Here is a 17,769-nt window from a genome sequence, read left to right on the forward strand (position 1 = left end):
GATGCACTTAAAGTATATAAAAGTAGAAGTACTCATTCTTGACAAATGTCCCCTCTGACTGATGTATTATTATATATGACATCATTAGATTATTAATAGTGAAGCATCAGTGTTAGAGCAGCATGTTAATGTTGTAGCTGCTGGAGGTGGAGCTGGTTTGAACTACTTTATACACAGTCAGCTAGTTTAGTCCACTGGTTCCCAACCTAGGCGTCGGCCCCTCCAAAGGGTCACCAGATAAATCTGAGGGGTCGTGAGATGATTAATGGGAGAGGAAAGAAGAAAAAACAAAGTTCTGATACACAAATCTGTTTTCAGTTTTTGGACCTTTTCTCCAATCTTTGATTTTTGGTGAAATACTGGATCATTTGAATATTTACTGAAATGAAACCATGTGAGAAGTTTAGAGGGAAATTGTCTCTTTGGTGGAAAAACTCTGAAACATAACAAGAACAACTAAACACTGTTTGAAAAGTGTAACCCGAAAGGTTCAAAACCACTGGTTTAATCTTTAACAAGACCACTGCACCTCTGTCACACTTCTATCTGCCATGCTTTAGTCACTCATTGTAGCTGAATTGGCAACATGATATGTCATGTGACATCTCTCCACCAATCAGAGCTTCACAACAATCACTGACTACACCACCAGGAAGTAAAGAGCACCTGACATGTCAAAGGAAGCCTACAACTTTTCTGAAACTGTATTCCACTTTACACTTAGTTACTTTTGTGAGTCAATTGTGGCGGGTTCGGCGCGCATGTCTTACCCTCTTCACTGTCAGTGATATCATTTGTATTTAAATCAACGTGTCGATATTGTCCTCAGCCCAATGGCCAGCTCATTTCCAAGTGTCCCGGAGCTGGCTGCAGAGGCTCGGCGTGTGTACGGCCAGGTTTTCGGGGAAGACGCTCCTCAGGTGGCGGTGTGTGCTCCTGGAAGAGTCAACCTGATCGGGGAGCACACTGACTACAACCAGGGATTCGTACTGCCAATGGTAACATATGACTGCTCGCTAAGTGGCAGTCGAAGGCTTTTGTGAAGCGGTTGAACTGAATCTCAATGTTTGTCACGCCAAATGTCCTCTAATAACTAGTCATTTTAATGTTTCTTTGCTGTTTGGTGGGCTTGTGTGTGTCACTGCATGAATCTGAGCCTCTTCACAATATTTTAAGGAGTCCCTCAATTGTTCGGCATGCAAGCAGTCAGAACAGACACTATAAGTTATGCAAAAATGCAACTTTTATGGCTGACTAGCCTGTTCTGTAGTCTTGCATTAACAACGATGTTGTGATTCACTTTGCGGTTTGGTGTGTCACTTGCATGCCGAATTTAACAAAGAACAAAAGTCTAAAATTTGCACAAAGACTTAAATTCTTCATATCAGTAATAAGCATCAAATCATTAACTTCCTCATTTTTTGAATGGAGTTTGGCAATATATTTCCTCTCTGACAAAAAGGAAAAGCTAACCACCCAGCTGCATGTGTATGTCTGTGTGTGGTGAGCCAGGCGCTGCCCCTGGTGACTGTGGTCGTTGGGCGTCAAACCTCTGGCCAGGATGTTACCATAGTAACGGCAACTGAGGAAGCAGACGAGCCTCGGAGGGTGGACTTCAGCCTACCCAGTGATGGATCACCGCTGTCTCCAGGGTTACCAAGCTGGGCAAACTATGTGAAGGGCGTTATACAGCATTACAGGGGTAAACAAATGAGCAATGACTGTATCCACAGCTATACAAACATTACCTGGAATCTGTTTTAATTAGGTAGTAAATAGAAGCTTGTTAATCTTACAGATGTTATTTTATACACCCGCCTTGGTTGGACACCACAGGATATTTATCTCATGAGTATTATCTCTGTCTCTGTATGCCTCAGCTCCTCCTGTCCCAGGTTTCAGGGCAGTGATAGCCAGCAGTGTCCCCCTGGGAGGAGGTCTGTCCAGCTCTGCCTCTCTGGAGGTTGCTTTCTACACATTCCTGCAGCAGCTCAAGCCAGGTCACAGTCTGATATTCAGTACCTGCAATCAGGATGCAAAATGCAATTTATTTCTACAACCTTAATGGTTGATCTACAGGTATATGAGCCTGGATCTGTGGTATCCATTCTACATCTTTTTCCGCAGATGACGGAGACAAAGTGTCCAAAGCAGTGGCATGTCAGCAGGCAGAACACACTCATGCCGGTGTACCCTGTGGCATTATGGATCAGTTTGTGTCCGTTCTCGGCAGGGAGGGGCATGCTTTGCTCATTGACTGCAGGTAGTGTGAGAATAGATTAAGATTGCCTCTGTCTCTTCTTAGCATGTTTTGGCAAATGTTTTCAAAGGCAGAGGAAACTATAAATTTATGTCCACCATGATCAACCATGTCCTTAGGTCCCTGGAGGCCACCCCTGTCCCTCTGGCAGACCCAGGCCTGGTCATTCTCATCACCAACTCCAATGTGAAACACTCTCTGTCCGGCAGTGAGTACCCCATGAGACGCAGACAGTGTGAGGAGGCTGCCTCCATCTTGGGGAAGGCCAGTCTCAGAGATGCTACTATGAAGGACCTGGAGGGTGTGAAGTATATTTTGTATTATCCTGTCTTGATCCATTCTGTCCCACTCTTCCTTATTTCCCTGAGTCTTAATTCCGCACCCTATCCTCTTTTCTTCCATTGCTGTAGTTCTGTCTTTTCTTGTCTTTTAAATTCATCTTCTTATGTCCTGTACTACTTGTTCTGTTCCACTGATCTATTGTAGTTCTCTTTCTTTCCTTTGAAGGAAAAGTTCAATACCTTGGGAAATATGCTTATTTGTTTTTCTGAGATTGAAATGTTCAGATGAATACCATTTCACCAGTCTGTATCTAAACGGAGCAGTCTTGACATTTGCAAGAACCATTTCAGCTGCTCGAAGTGCTACAGCTGAATATCTAATTAGCTATGTAGCTTAGCTGGGGCACTTTTCAATTACACCATCCCTCGTTGATCCAGACAGGACTTTGTTGTATATCACCACCCTCTGTATCACCATAGTGGCAAATAAAAACACCTCCGAAATATGATTTAGAGAAAGAGCAACATAAAACCAAAACAGACAGCCACAATAGTGTAAGAGCATAGAGAATAAAATAAGACAGGCTTAAGGCACAGTGGTTATAAACAAATTAAGAGGAAGCCAAATTAAATAAAGTCAGTGTAAGCTGCACAATAAAGGTAATTGATGTAATAGGAACAGAATTAATTATGTCGGCTTCTACCTCATGGCTCCTTTGTGTCCATGTCACAGGCTGCTCTCTGCTTGTCAGCCAGACCACATTAATGACAGGTTTTTAAATAGAGGACATATGACATTCTATGTACAGAGCAGATCTATAGACTGTAAGACAGAAAATGTAAGAAAATGCACTTTAATTACAGCTGGACTTAAACGTTTCATCATGCTCAATTCCACTGATGCATGTTATAGCGGGAAGCTAACCTTATTTTTTACCTTGTCTACCATTTCAGAAGCAAAGGCGCGCCTGGATGATGTTACCTGTCGAAGAGCTCGTCATGTGATCGAGGAGATAGACAGAACTGTGCGAGCTGCTGAAGCCCTGAAGAGAAGCGCCTACAAAGAGTTTGGCAAGCTAATGGTGGAGAGCCACAACTCCCTCAGGTACTGTTAAAGCAGCTGTTCAGGACACAGTGTTTACAATGTCGGAGGTGTGTGGTTACTTTATGACGGTGCTACGTTGTCCATGTGTCAGAGATTTATATGAGGTGAGCTGCCGGGAGCTGGATGAGCTGGTGTCTGCAGCCATGGAGGTGGAGGGCGTGTTTGGCAGCAGGATGACAGGCGGAGGATTCGGCGGATGCACTGTGACTTTGCTGCAGGCTCATGCCATCGACAGGACTATACTCCACATACAGGTTAACACACACACACACGCACTTATGTAGAGATCATGAGTACTGTATGTAGATTATTAGGAGTATCAACGATATACTAGGTTTCTTAAATCCATATATGGAACATGGTAGATTCATACCTGTAGTCTGCTGTTATCAAAACAAAACTGCTTCAAAATCATGGGAGATATGCCTGTTTGAGGTCATCTCTGTGTACTCAGTAGAGAACACAGAAAAAAAGACGCCTTACAGCAACAGCAATATCCCCCTCCTACTCCCCCATTCATGAAAAGATAAGCACAGATTAGATCTTAACAGCTGGGCACACGCACGCAGGAGTTTTCACTTGTTCTGGCTGGCTACACCTCTGTCAGAGTGAATGTTTGCAGAGATTCACTGGAAATCCATGAGGTCACCAGACTCTGCAGCTAACAAGAAAAGTGAAGGAGTTATTTGACCTGCCCCTAACGAAGGAAGATGTTAATCAAGCACAGTCTCATGACTGAGAGGAGGTCTAATCATAATAATTAATTAAAGGGGACATATTATGCTTTTGGGGATTTTCTGTTATTTACACACTGTTATGTCAGATATCTACTGTATGTTAAACATGGTCAAAATTGCACAACTTGAGGTTCGGGTATGTAGAAATGCTCCCTGCAAGTCAAAACCCAGGGATTCAACCTGCTCTGACCACTTCATTTGCAATGTTTTTTTCTAGCTTGCCGATGAGCTGACATTGCGTTGCGCATGCCCATAAATGGCCGTCCGTTCCATAGCCTTGGTTGCTAAGGTTGTTGCTAAGGTTTTTCCTCGTACTGTTCATGGTGTCCACTCTTATATTTCGGATTGGATTTCGGCTAGCATATATACGGATGTATTTGAGAAGCTGACATCTTGAGTAAAGAATTAGTAAAAGAAGTGACACCCTACTACTATAGTTTGTTTACGTAGCCAATGAAAGTCGGCTGAGATGCAGCTGACCAATCAGAACAGAGTGGGCTCATAGGGAGGGGGGCCTTAAATAAGATACAATTCTGTGGAAGAGAAGATCATTGCTATAGTTCCTAGGATCCCTTTTTTTGTGACCCTTGCAACCAAGATTCAGAAACTGAATCAGAATGAGGTTTATTAGCTAAGTATGCAAGCATACGAGGAACGTGTCATGATGTTTGCTCCCACAAATGCAACATGGAAGAATAAAGAATAAATCTAGAACAAAAGTAAGGTAATAAATAATGAAATAATCAAAATAATATTAAAAAAAAAAAACATGCTGCTTTGCACAAAGCCACATAAATTGCATTCAGCTATGAAGCATGATTTGTTTGCTTTCATAGGTCTTCATGGTAACAGGTCAGGACACCACTGGAAACAGACATACTTGCAGAGATGGGAGTAAAAGAAAGTTGATAAAATGTTCTTACTCATTTGCCTAAACATAGGACCAAATATGCATCACTGAAGATTTTTGGGCCAGTTAGGACAGATATCCTGCTCTAAGATGTTTGATAAACATGGGTTCCGGACTGTAATGTTCACCAGTGCTGTCAGACAGTGACAGGATAATATAGTATCTACTGTAATCATCTATCTTCTTTGGACATTATTCAGTTGCACTCTCATGACTCCACATATTGCATCCGACAGTCACCAGATGTTTTAGGTTTCTAATTTTAAATTGAGCGTGTGCAGTTTGGTGTGGATGCAGCATTAACACAGCAGGTGGCTGCTTTCTAATATCGAGGTTATGTTTGTTGTTGCTGAACTACTTTCATCCTGCAATATAACACAGCAGGTGAAACACCATCCGTTTTGCTTTTGCTATGTTGGGGAATTTTTACTTTTTCTGTTTTCAGATTTTTGTTTTCTTGAAAGTCTTTAAATTCCGAAGGGTATTTGAAATGAGAAGTGTCTAAGGACATTGTTCATTTGTTCACGGGGGATAAAAAGAACTTTTCAGTGTTCTGGCTGTCACTTTAAGGGGGGGCATTTCAGACAAATTGCCCAGTCCCCCGTGTCTTGCTCAGACAGCTCCAGTGTGTGTGAGTGTGTGTGTGTGTGTATGTGAGTGAGAGATCAGGGGGTATGAGCCGAGAATAAAAGCGAGCTTCGTGGAGACAGAGCCAGAAGTGTCCAGTTATTAGCATGCTGGTCTGGTCACTGTGGCCCTGTTGCCTTTCTGCTTTAACAGTCATGCTGTAGGCCTTCTGTGGACTGGCTGCACCACTCAGAATCCTACAGGAGAAACATCAACAAAGATGTAAATTTAACCACAGAACATCACGGGAAAAAACACCTGCATTTTAAAAGGTTGCTTTGAAATAACATTGAGAAGGAAAACAGCAGCAGGCTTTTATAGGTTTGAAACGGCACTTTTATAAATCTTCAGCTTTGGAAACAGACTTGGCAGATTTCCTCGCATCTCTCCTAACTAGGCCGTATCCTGGCTACTACCGTGGCTTGGTGACCGTCAAAGGAAACAAGACTTTCTTTGAAACAAAAGAAACACTTGTAACTTCCACATCCATCAGTCCTCAGCATTCGTGACCAGCGCAGAGGGATCCTTGTCCTCCCAGAGAGGGATTCGCAGGATCATAAAAAACCACAGCTTTGCCTTCCCTTCGCCTCCGAGATGCTGAACCTCAACTCGCCAGACGATAACAGCAACAGGAACTCTCTCCAGGACCCGGTGTCATTGAATGTCGGTGGGGAAATTTACACTACAACCTTGGACACTCTGACATGCTGCCGTGACTCGATGCTAGGCGCCATGTTCACCGGACAAATCCCTGTGCTCAGGGATAACCAAGGAAATGTTTTCATAGACCGAGATGGTAAAGTGTTCAGGTACATTCTGAATTACCTGCGCTCCAGCTCCCTGGACTTACCGGATGGATTTTCAGAGCTCGCCCTGCTGAGGAGAGAGGCAGATTTCTTCCAGATACGCCCCCTGCTGGAGGAGATCCGCCGCTGTGAAGCATCAGTGCCACTCAGCTGTAGAGGAGGACCACTAGGAGCCATGCTTATCCTTAACGTTGACTCCAAGGTATGTGTATTATAGTTAGAACAACATGTCAGTCTGACAATGAATCAATGTTGGAGTTTTAATTTAGTAATGGCTAGGCAGGCCTAGCTCTGTATCATTTGTTTAGTCAGACTTTTTCCTGGCAAACTGATTTAAAAACTGGTACACTCATGTAGAATATACCTTGAGATGCCAGAAAAATTCATCAGGTTATGTAATCTATAATGGGTTTCTTAATTAAATTTCCAGAAAATTGACTTTGTCAAGATATATGTTGATGTTGTGGTATAGAATTATGCCTGACATAAAATAATGTATCCATCTCACCCATCAGAAGTTATTTATAAGATGTTTTTCTGAGTGTTATTGTGGACTAGGGACACAAACTAACAAGTAATTCATTCAAATTAATTTGAATGTAAGCCATGCTTAATTGTAAAATATGTTGTCAAATTAATGTGGTCCTTTTTTATTGGCCTCTGTTTTAATCAAGTCAATCAAATTATCCAATGACCAAACAAACATCGACTGGGGAAAAGTGCTCTGCTAATGTCAGTTTGCATAGCTAATTAGCTAGTCAGTTGCAGCACATTAAACAGCTTAAAATGCACCTGCAAATGTCACTTTGGTCCAGTCTCAATGCTGCTGTGATTCTTACTCTTCATTACCACTGCTAACAACACACTGTCATGTATGTCATGTGTTATGCTCATGGCTGGTACCTGCAGCGCAAATTTGTAGACTTTCACTTTGTAGACTCTCACTGTTTCCCTGCTGGCGCTCAGCCTGCCAGCGGCTGTCATGTCACACCGATACACCCCACCAGAGGCTGAGAGAGAAAAGAAACATTACTTTTATTTCCCCAAAAACTTTTTTTTCTCCTTCATTTTATAATGAAAAAAAATCACTTTTACATTATTTTTGATGGCAAAAAGGGATGACTAATTGTGATTTCATTTGGACATTTCTCATTTTCCAAAACTAGTTTGAATTTCAAAAAAAGTGACAGCCAAGCAGAGATCTGGAGGCTCTGAACTAAGCTAAATGGATGAAGTTTACTTGATATTAAGTGTCTGGCCTTGTGAGCAAGGCTGGATTACCAAATGGGTAAGCAGACCCAGAGTCCCCAGAACCCAAAAGCCCCAGATTCAGTGTGTGCTTATTGGTTTTTGGTAATTTAATTAATTGTGCATTTCTTAAAGAATTTGAACTGGTAAAGTACAATACCAGCTACGGTGGGCCTTGCAGTATTAGGCATTTTGTGGCCCTGTCTTGTAGAGAGGGACATATGGTACATATTCCTAAATAAAGGTGTTGGGACCAACAGCAAATTTTAGCCCAGGAGCAGCTTAATCTGGCCGTACTCATGAGACTAGGAAGAACTCAAACTGAACTGAAATTTCAGTTGGATTCAACACAAAAAGACTGAAGAATATTTTGGTATTACATCAGCCTTGCTTTCAATGCAGAGATTTTCCTGTTAGTAGATTCAGAATATTGAAATTCTAAAAATACTGGCCTTAACAAAATGTTTGAGCTTATGTTTACTGTATATACATAAAATGCGCAGAGGTTGTGTTTGTGCATCTGTTCACACGTTCAGAGACATGGAAAGACAGGTTCTTTGTTTGTGTACACTGGAGAATGTGCAGTCAGCATACTCTACTCTCATTCCAGGTCCGTGTTCTCCACTTTAACTTGCGGCATGGGCCAGAAAACTATGAGCTTCGTACGTGCTCTGTACGAGCCTTCACAGTCGACCTCTTTTGCACCTGGAGAGCCTTCCTAGCTCTGCTCTGTGAGCACTTCTCCTACAGAACATCCCAGGGTAACACCAGCCCTCATCCATGCAACCCCAGGCAGAACAGGCTGAAACTGGAGTGGGTGCCGAGGCCCGACGAACTCCCGCAGGACCAATACGACAAGCAGCGCTATAGAGGTCTAACCGTCTTTAACCCTGAAGTCACGCAGTCAGATGACATCATGAACGCGCACCGAAGCCAATGTGAAATCACCGACATGCAGGGTTTTGTGGAGGAGCTGCTGAAGGTGTCTCTGGCTGAAGGGTTCAGGGTTGATCTGGTGACTCCTGACCCAGCGGAAATTCTTAACTGCACCTCACTTCGGCTTGTCAAGTGCTGAACTTACTAAAAACACCAGAACATGCCAACTAAAACTACAGATGTTTGCCTTTAGTCACAACTGAACCCATTACCTCTAGGACTAGAATACTTTGATCAAATCTTTTATCGGTCAGGGTTAGGATTAACTTTGTTATATGGAAATCAGAAGGATACAGATTATGACTAGGAGGTCATTAAAAGGCTTTTTTCCTGGGCCCTCTGTCTGTTTTTCTGTCTTAACGTTTACCGAAACTGTTTTAAATAGTAAAAATAATAAATTGTGTTAAATAATAGATTATTTTACTGACCCCTTACGCTGTGGACATATTATTTGGTATATGCAACATTGAACGTAACCTTTAGACATGGAATCTGAAACATTGCTAGCTTTGTCTGTCTGTCAAAGTGATTTTGACAGATAGGTGAAGCTTTTTGGCTATCAAACATAGGGGACTGTTATGGGAATGGTCCATATTGACTCTGTTCAAACATTACATTACATATAGAGCTGTAATGCTGTGGCAGAACTACTGGAGAACAACAGTGACTTTTCAATGATTTCTTTGGGGAATGGGAATGTTCTCCATGGCTCCAAAGCTTGTGCAGCTTGCCCCAACATACGTCATTTTGAGCGAGCCCTCATTTCCACAAATCCACAAAGGCCACATTTATGAGAAATAAGGCAGGTCCAGAATTATCCTTTAACAACAATTTTCTGCCAGGTCTAACTGTTGTGCACTGTAGCTAATAGAACTAACTGCGAACATTAGCTTAGTAATATATGACCTGTTTCAATTAAAGAATAAAAGAGGGAATATTCGATATTACACCTTTACCCCTCAATATGGAAAATTTCACAAAAATAACACTGTATATGTCAAAATACAAAATGCTGCCAGTAAAGTTAAACTAAATGACCAAATGACATAGGTTAGATTAGCATAATCAGATATTTGATGGTGCAAAAGGTTTTGCACTGCAAATCATTTGCTAGATTTGTGTTACTGGAAAAAGATTATTGAGCCTTTCTTCAACTTGCTTAATGGATAGGTTCACAATTTTTCAAGTGTGTCTTAAACAACAATCAGGTGTCTATATGAACATTGAAGGAGGTTTTCCTCGCTGTAATCATTCTTCCTGTTCATACTTGCTATTAAAAGATCCCCTTCAAACGTGCTTATAATGTAAGTGATGGAGACCAAAGTGTGTCCACACAGTCATTTAAAAGTTGATGTGAAGCTTACATGAGGCTTCAGCAGTCTGAGTTAGTCACATTAAGTGGATATCTGCCACATTTACAGTCTTTTTATTATCAAATTACCTCTTTGTGTTTCCTCAGACAGTGTTTCTCTGTTGAGCTGTGGTGGAAGTATAGTAACAAAAAGAGGAACTTTGCCACTAAAAAGAGTGTAACATTGAAAGATATCTACTTAATTTGACCCATTTGGACGCAGAAGCTTCATTTTAGCTTCAGATAAACTTTTAAATACATTTTGCACAGAAGGAGGACTGTGGATTTTGTCCTCCATCACTTACATTGTAAGTGCATCATGAAGGGATCTTCTAATGGTCAGTATGAACAGGAGGAATGCTTACAGCAAGAAAAACATGTTTCACTGTTCATTTGGGCTCCTGACTGTTGTTTTAAGACAGACTTGAAAAATTGTGAACCTGTCCTTTAATGTTATCTGCACTTTAAATCATCTCCATCTATCTTTGTCATCTGAAAAAGACAAAGGCAGCCACTTCCCATCACAGTTCTTGTGGTCTATGTATAGATCTCTATCTTGCAACTCTAAATTCAACTTTATGTGGCTATACTTGGCTGATGACTAATGTGATTTTTTTAAGGGTTTGGTTCTATTTTGCCATCCATGAAAAAAATACCTACCATACCTACATATTTAAATAGTTTTTTGTCACATGAATTAAACTGACTTTATTTCTTTGTGGGAGGGTTATATCCGTTTGCCCTTTCAGTGACATAGAGGTGAGTTAATGGACTGAGTGTGTAATTTTAGCATGGGGGAAGTAGTAGTAAAGGAAGTTTGGAGGAGGAAAGATGTGCCTTAGCCAATGAGGATAAGTGTCTGACTGCAAAAACAAACCCAGCGGTTCTTTCCCTTTGCTCACTCTTTGAACTTCCTTCCTTGAGTTGTGAGAGATATGATGAGCATGAATGGCTTCTGGGTGGACAGTTTGGTTTTATAATGGTTAGATTTAGTGTTTAGTTTCAGGTTCATTACTGGCTGAAAGTGACCGCTGTTTGATGCACTCATTGTCTGGTTTTGTGTGTGTTTGTTTTTCTTCCTCAATAGGAGCGATACAGCGGAACGCCGACTTTCTATGTCACAACTCCTTCAGAGGGGGCTCGGACTCTCAGTCTGTCCTAACCTTTGTCAACACATCTCTGCTGTATGAACACAACACATGCATTCCTTTTGATAGGCTTTACTTACTTATTTCAATTCTCGTTATTAAAGTTCAAATGATATGCTGTGATGCAGACTGGATCTGATTTGAAAATCATTCTGTTACTGTTGAAAAGGTGCCTTAACAATAAAACATTGCCTTCTGTTAACATTTTTATTACTAGATTTTTTTTATGTCACGCTTTATCATCTGGATTACATGTAGCAACTGTTTTGTATAATTAAGACTTACACAACTGTGAAAATACAGGCTAGAATCATATCTATATTACCTCTAATTTTTATTGAATAAAGTATGTTGTTTAGAAAATGTAAAAAAAAAAGAAAAGAATGTTGTTATTTTCCTTGAAGCTGCATTAATCGACATGTTTTGACATTGCTCTGTGTCTGCTGGATGTCCAGTTATTTGTATACACATGAGTCATAACTGTAGTCAAGAATGTGACTGTATCCCAAGTTTAGAACACATACTAATCATTAACATACTTAACTGTTTTATACTAACAGGAAATAACATTATACGCAATATCAGACATCAGTCAAGCTGCAACTTGGAATGTCACTGCCGGTTAAACATCACAAAGAGAAAGCAAAATGTCTCTTAGGATTTAATACTTTTCAAAGTGTCTGTAGATGTTTCACCTCCAGCTATTTATTTAGACTTTTTCCAGCTGTGAGCAGTTGTTTCATTCCCTCTGTGCATTGCATTGTGAGAGAATAGTGTCCCTTGACAGCACACTCAAAAAAATTCATCATATTTATTCTGCATACTGTTTGATTTGAGTATACAGTTCTTTATTAGTTGCTCACACAATTCTTGTGTGTATGTAAATGTAGTGAATGTTTCAGTATACAGCTGTTGTCTGTCACTGTTGGTGCTTTTTGAAAGTAACAACCCGGTAGTTTCGGCTCTAAAGCCAACAAAGCGATAACCCACTTCTCTCTACATCAGAACTAATTATTCTAAATAAAAGCAGCCAACCAATCTGTTCTTTTTTCAGACCAAATGCTTTGTCTCTTTTTTCATTTTGGTATATTTATATTGTATGTTTTGTCTGTTTTATTAATGGGGGTATCATTAATTGGACTTTCCAGAAAGATGTAACACAGGCATTTTCTGTCCATTTACTGTCCAAAAGCAGTGAGTGTCTTCATTTTATTGGCTACAAAAATGTAACCACTTCATCATGTTAACAAACACGAAACAACATAAGCATATCCCAGGAGATGCTCCCAAGCCTCATGGGAGCTGTGGTTGTTGAATTGTTATCCAAATAATTGATATTTTGTCGTTGTTAAACTAACGACATGTTCAAATTTTACAAGCCAGGAGAGCAGTAGATACCCATTTTGCTAGGAATATGGACAGCATCATGTTTTCAGAAGGAATGATGAAAGAGGCCCCTGCCAGAAAAACTTAACAGAGCTATGAAAGCTTTTGAGACACAGGCGCGGAAGTGGGCGGGATTTAGTCTGTGTTTAGGAGTTTACGAGATGCACTTGAATGCAGCACAAGGGCGGAGTTAGCACAGCAGTGAAGTTTAGCCTAGCAGGAAACACCGAGGCTACCACCGCAGCGGTGGAAAAAGAAACAGCAGCGGACCTAGTTTCAGTTCTTAGCCAGTCCTCAGACCAGATATCGTCTCGGCAGATTCACTATCGCTTGGCACCTTGGAACTGACGCTTTCTGCCTGGTTACGTTTTCTTTGACTTTATGGTAGGAGAGAGCTGCTAGCCAGCACAAACACCGGACGCTGGCCGGAGGTGGAAACCTATCCAGCGGCTGTAAACGGTGGACGTCGGCTGAGCAACGGCCGTTTTGAATCAGGTGGGTTGGGAGGTGGGCCCGCACTTCACGTTCACAGAGAGCTGGTACCCACAGGTGTCGGCTTCTGAGCCAGTTGGTTAAAACCTGAACCACCCTGTTCATCACTGCCACCTGTTTTCTGTTCGACACCTGAACGGCTCCAACTCAAGCTAGCTAAAGTTGCTTGTGTAGCCGGACATCATTCCTCCCAATTGGCTAGCTGGCTAATCTTAACTCTGGATATTCCACCCAGAAATCAGGCATCCTAGGGTTGTTTCCTTGTACATCAGTTAGTTTGCACCTTTCTTAAAATTAGAGTTACATTGTTTTCCACATAAACTCTTCCATTTGGTATTTACATTAGCCACCGTTAGGCTGTTTCGCTACATGTTTTATTTTCTGCAAGTATTTCACCTGCTATCTCTCAACTAAAACATATTCGTGGACGGTCACAAATACGACCAATGTATGTTTTACGGTATGGACTAGTTTGCTTGGTATATTGCTTTCATGCCAAGAGTACATTACCTGAATGACTATTAAAATGTCGTCAGTCATTTTCAGTAGACGAAGTGCCTACAAGGATGTCATTAAATCGACATTTTTTGCACAGAGATTGGTAAGGCTGTGTTGTAATCAAATGTAGCATGTTGTTAACCAACAGTAAACAATGCTTCCAGACGAAACCGTGCAAAAATAACTAGTTGAAGTAGGCGTTAACACGCACCTGGGCACAATGATAGCAGCTTGAAACCGGTCATTTTGCAAGACGTGAGTTCAGAACAGAAAATTAGCAAGAAATTGATAAGTGGTTCAACTTGAGATGTCGAAGAAACCCTGGCGTTCCTTGTTAACCCCAACCTGTAGCCAGGTGAGTAGTAGTTGTAGCTAGTGTTGCATAATTACGGAAAGGTAAAACCTGAGCTAGGTGTGTCTCCCCAGCAGGTAGAGTGAGCCTTGTGAGTCAACGGTCTGGTTTCAAGCATGAGTAATAGTTATAAGGGGAGGGGGTGTGTGTTTGAGGGAGAAGCGTTTCACCGGTTTGTCTTGTTTCAGGAAAATTCACAACAAAATAACAACACGTTAGCTCAAAATAGTGATACACATTTTGTCCATGCAGTCAAAGCCAGGTTATATCTTACTGTAATACCGAACTGTGATGTGAGTCACTTTTTTTTTTTTTAACATAACACTCTTGTATCAACTTCTGCAAATATATTTTAATCCTCTGCCTGTTTAAATCTTAGTATGATTTAACTTTGTGAGATAAAAAGTCACTCAAGCTACTGAGCACAAACAGAAACCGGTCTCACAACCTGGACAGGATACTGGTGAAGGACACACAGGCAGTGTCCTTCCAACTCCACCTGCACCGGTGCAAGGCTAGCCAAACAAAACGCCTTTGTTCTCAGTTGACGTGGTGCTATTCCACCTGCAAAGTCCACCTGAAAATATTATGGAGGCAAAGTAAATTGCCCCTCCCAAATGTAGGGCAGGCTAAGAGAGTGCTTTCACCTGCTGACTTTATTGTACAGTTTAGAGGTCTTGTACAAAAGCATGAAATTTCTCAGCTATCTTAGAAATGTGTGTGCTGTGCAGTGTTGTCTTTAAAAGCTTCCTTTTTTTAAAAACCTTTTAACAGGAGAGTTGATTTATCAAACCTCTGCGTGGGTGAGGAGATGTACCCTGCTTGTAAACTTCAAACAGAAACACTTAGCTCAGCCTGTCACGCTGTGTTTAGCGCTGTTAACTGTTAACTTGATTCCTGTTTTACCTCTCCCAGTGTGCAACACATTACCAAAGCAGGAAAAGAAGCTTTTTTTTTTTCTGTGGTTTTTAATAATGAGACAGCTTAGGAAGTCTCCTGCCCGGGCTTTCCAGCAGATTCGTCAGGACATTACAAGGACAGCTAACGGATGAACTGTTTTTTTAAAAGGTCAGACAGAAAACATGCCATGATGTCTTGTTGAAGAGGATGATAAAGTTAGCTGTGATAAAGTCAACATGTGTGCTGCCAGTATTGCATCTTGTTCCAGCGTTTATCCAGGCTCTAAATGAGGCAGAGTAGGCAGTAGGGATGGAACATATTTCTGGATTTGTTGAACGTCACCGTAATCATAGTGTGAGAGCTGTAACGGTTAGTAGATCAGCTGATCAAGAGAAATTTAGATAATCAAGCAATAGTTTAATCATTTTAAAGCAAAAATGACAAATCTACTGGTTCTCAATTTGAATATATGTGAATTTTCTGTGATATTTGGGATTTAAACTGCAGATTGGACAAAACAAGCGATTTTGAAAATATCATCTTTTGCTCTGGGAAGTTGTGATGAGCATTATTTTTCTGACATTTAATAGCCCAGATAAATAATCAATGAATTGATGGCAAAAAAATGGCAGATTCATTGATAAGATTCCAAACAAGCTCTAATTTTTGAAAAAAAATCACAGTCATTGAAGTTTTAGTTTTACACAAATCAGCCCTGCAAATAAGAAGGGTTGTTAATTCAACTCTGTGGTCATTTTGGAGACTGTGTGTTGTTGTATTGAATTACATTAATCTGTGAGGTGTAGCTAGTTATTTTGTTAATTTTGGGTAACATATTTGGGAAAAACCAGTAAGATGGTGTTAAGAAGCTGAGAATGATCTGTTGTAAGTGCAGGAATAGATGGCAGCAAAGTGATCTGGCTGTATTATTTATATAAGAAAGGTGACCACAGGAGCTGGGAAAGCAGAGCCTGAAGGGAGAAGTGGTTTGGTGGCAATATAATTAGCGCTTTGGTACAATATGTGGTTTTAAGTCATGTGACCTGGTTTTAACAAATTGTTCCTCAATTTTTAGTGAGACAATTTGATAGAAAAGAACAATATTCTCAGGAACGGCCTCGCGTTACCGTCAAAATGCCTGTAGTTGACAGAGAAAGTAATTGATCTGTAACATCAGTGCTCATTGGTCCCTTCCTCCTGCAGCAGTATTATGTCTGTCAGACCTGACAAATGTACCACAAGTTGGTTGTGAGTTATGCTTTTTAATATGCTCTAATGAGCTGCCGTGACATCCCCATTGTGATGAAACCGAGAGAGCCGCTCACCTTTTTAAATGATCTACACAAGAAGTCACTATTCAGTGATCACAAGGTTTGTGTTAATGACTCGCAGGTCTAAACCGCTGCCTAGTTTCATCCTGTCAGTGAGGATCTGAGCTGAGCTAGTGTGAAGTGTGTGTGTGTGTGTGTGTGTGCTCCCGATCACCACCCCCCCCCCCCCGTCCTCTTCTGTCTCTCCCTGGTTCTGATTACAGGAAAGAGGGAGTGAGTTGGTGGGAGATATGATATCCTGCCGGCCACACCCAAAACTGACAAGATCCCATTTCTGTTTTTGTTAGGGGACAGTGGAAGGAAGCATCTCTGTAATGTTTGCTGGGGTTGAGCGTGACAGTCTCCTACCGCTCCGTCTTATTAGATGCATTCTTGTATCTTTTTAAAAACACAGGAAAGCTGTTTCTATTTCACCTTTATACACCAGTAACACACCTGACGGTTTGTGTTTCATACTGCCGATTTACCCCCCCCTCCCCCTCACTCCCCCTGTCAGTGCGCTGACATGATACCAATCCCTCCCCAACCCACAATGCATCAATGTGTGCTGACTTGAGAGGACACGCTTCCATCACCACAACCAAGAATAGCTCAATGTTGTCCAGCTCAGGATCTCAGAAAGGTGTTAGACCCCGCCCATTCAGTTTCATTTGTCTGTGTGTGTGTGTGTGTGTGTGTGTGTGTGTGTGTGTGTGTGTGTGTGTCAGATGTGCAGTTACAAGTGGTGTTTGTGATCAGACCATGTGTGCAAGCTAGTTCTCTCAGGCTACACAGTCTTAACAGCAGCTGTCAAACAGGTTCTTCTCCACCTGTGTCAATGTGGTTTATATCATATTTTCATATTCTGACACCATCAATATAAGTGTTTTGCACGTAGTATTGAGTCAGTGACTCGATCAGATGTCACTCCGGGAGGGGCTGCTTATCTTTGCACCTCTCTTCCCCGTCTCGCAGCAAGTGCTGGCATAGCTGTTGATTGCATAAGTCCATAAGTAGAATGTTTTGGATGCCAGGCATTTCCTGGCCACTCATTCTTCCTCTGAAGCACTATGCTAGCTATGTCGTTGAGAGACGCAGCCCACGTAGCAGCTCTGCTGGTCGAGCAGCCTTCTCTTGAGGTTGTCGTCGTGTCCAGGCATGTTTATGCACTTTTTTTTTTTTTTTTTTCCCTTCCATTGACTCCCTTCTCAACCTAGATGGTTCGGTTTGATATGCAGGGAATTTGATGACATCACTGAAATGTGGGTTGAAAAAACAACAAATAGCATCCTGCTAACCGAGTGAACAAACTCAAAGCGGAGATGACAACGGTGTCGTCACTGTCCGGGGACAGCGGTGACGACACGCTCCGGTGTTTTTTTGCATGCGGCTGTGTGAGAATAGTCAATACGCCAGTCGAAG

General features: G+C 41.4%; 3 protein-coding genes across 7 annotated transcripts in view; all 3 read left to right on the plus strand.

Annotated features, from left to right (window-relative positions):
- The first annotated feature begins 621 nt into the window (after nt 1-621).
- Nucleotides 622-11,785, plus strand: galk1 (galactokinase 1). Of its 2 annotated transcripts, XM_044338238.1 has the most exons (9): nt 622-732; nt 830-998; nt 1,513-1,702; nt 1,881-2,000; nt 2,128-2,263; nt 2,380-2,561; nt 3,496-3,646; nt 3,738-3,900; nt 11,349-11,785. In XM_044338238.1, the coding sequence occupies exons 2-9, from the start codon at nt 834-836 to the stop codon at nt 11,421-11,423; spliced, it is 1,182 nt and encodes a 393-aa protein (XP_044194173.1). In that variant the 5' UTR covers nt 622-732; nt 830-833; the 3' UTR covers nt 11,424-11,785. The 2 variants fall into 2 exon arrangements, with proteins under 2 accessions (XP_044194173.1, XP_044194172.1); XM_044338237.1 differs by having other exon boundaries at nt 622-998.
- Nucleotides 3,918-10,137, plus strand: LOC122971534 (BTB/POZ domain-containing protein KCTD21-like). The gene is made up of 2 exons (XM_044338239.1): nt 3,918-6,928; nt 8,585-10,137. The coding sequence occupies exons 1-2, from the start codon at nt 6,515-6,517 to the stop codon at nt 9,047-9,049; spliced, it is 879 nt and encodes a 292-aa protein (XP_044194174.1). The 5' UTR covers nt 3,918-6,514; the 3' UTR covers nt 9,050-10,137.
- Nucleotides 11,786-12,972: 1,187 nt separating the features above from the next.
- llgl2 (LLGL scribble cell polarity complex component 2) overlaps nt 12,973-17,769 on the plus strand; it is a 30,588-nt gene continuing 25,791 nt past the window's right edge. For 2 of the 4 annotated variants that reach the window (XM_044337460.1, XM_044337462.1), the window contains exon 1: nt 12,973-13,290. The gene's annotated coding sequence lies outside the window, so the exon portion shown is untranslated. Of the gene's footprint in view, nt 13,291-14,084; nt 14,141-17,769 lie in introns of those variants that run through there. The other 2 variants (XM_044337463.1, XM_044337461.1) reach the window with 2 other exon arrangements.

This window comes from Thunnus albacares, chromosome 20, assembly GCF_914725855.1.
Source record: "Thunnus albacares chromosome 20, fThuAlb1.1, whole genome shotgun sequence".
Taxonomy (NCBI): Eukaryota; Metazoa; Chordata; class Actinopteri; order Scombriformes; family Scombridae; genus Thunnus; species Thunnus albacares.

Bases quoted from the DNA above. Each gene is read 5' to 3' on its own strand.
- LOC122971534 (XM_044338239.1), top strand. From the start codon at position 6,515: ATGCTGAACCTCAACTCGCCAGACGATAACAGCAACAGGAACTCTCTC. The intron at 6,929-8,584 runs GTATGTGTATTA...CTCTCATTCCAG, and splicing joins TCCTTAACGTTGACTCCAAG to GTCCGTGTTCTCCACTTTAA.
- galk1 (XM_044338237.1), top strand. From the start codon at position 834: ATGGCCAGCTCATTTCCAAGTGTCCCGGAGCTGGCTGCAGAGGCTCGG. The intron at 2,001-2,127 runs GTCACAGTCTGA...CTTTTTCCGCAG, and splicing joins CCTGCAGCAGCTCAAGCCAG to ATGACGGAGACAAAGTGTCC. The intron at 2,562-3,495 runs GTGTGAAGTATA...CTACCATTTCAG, and splicing joins TACTATGAAGGACCTGGAGG to AAGCAAAGGCGCGCCTGGAT.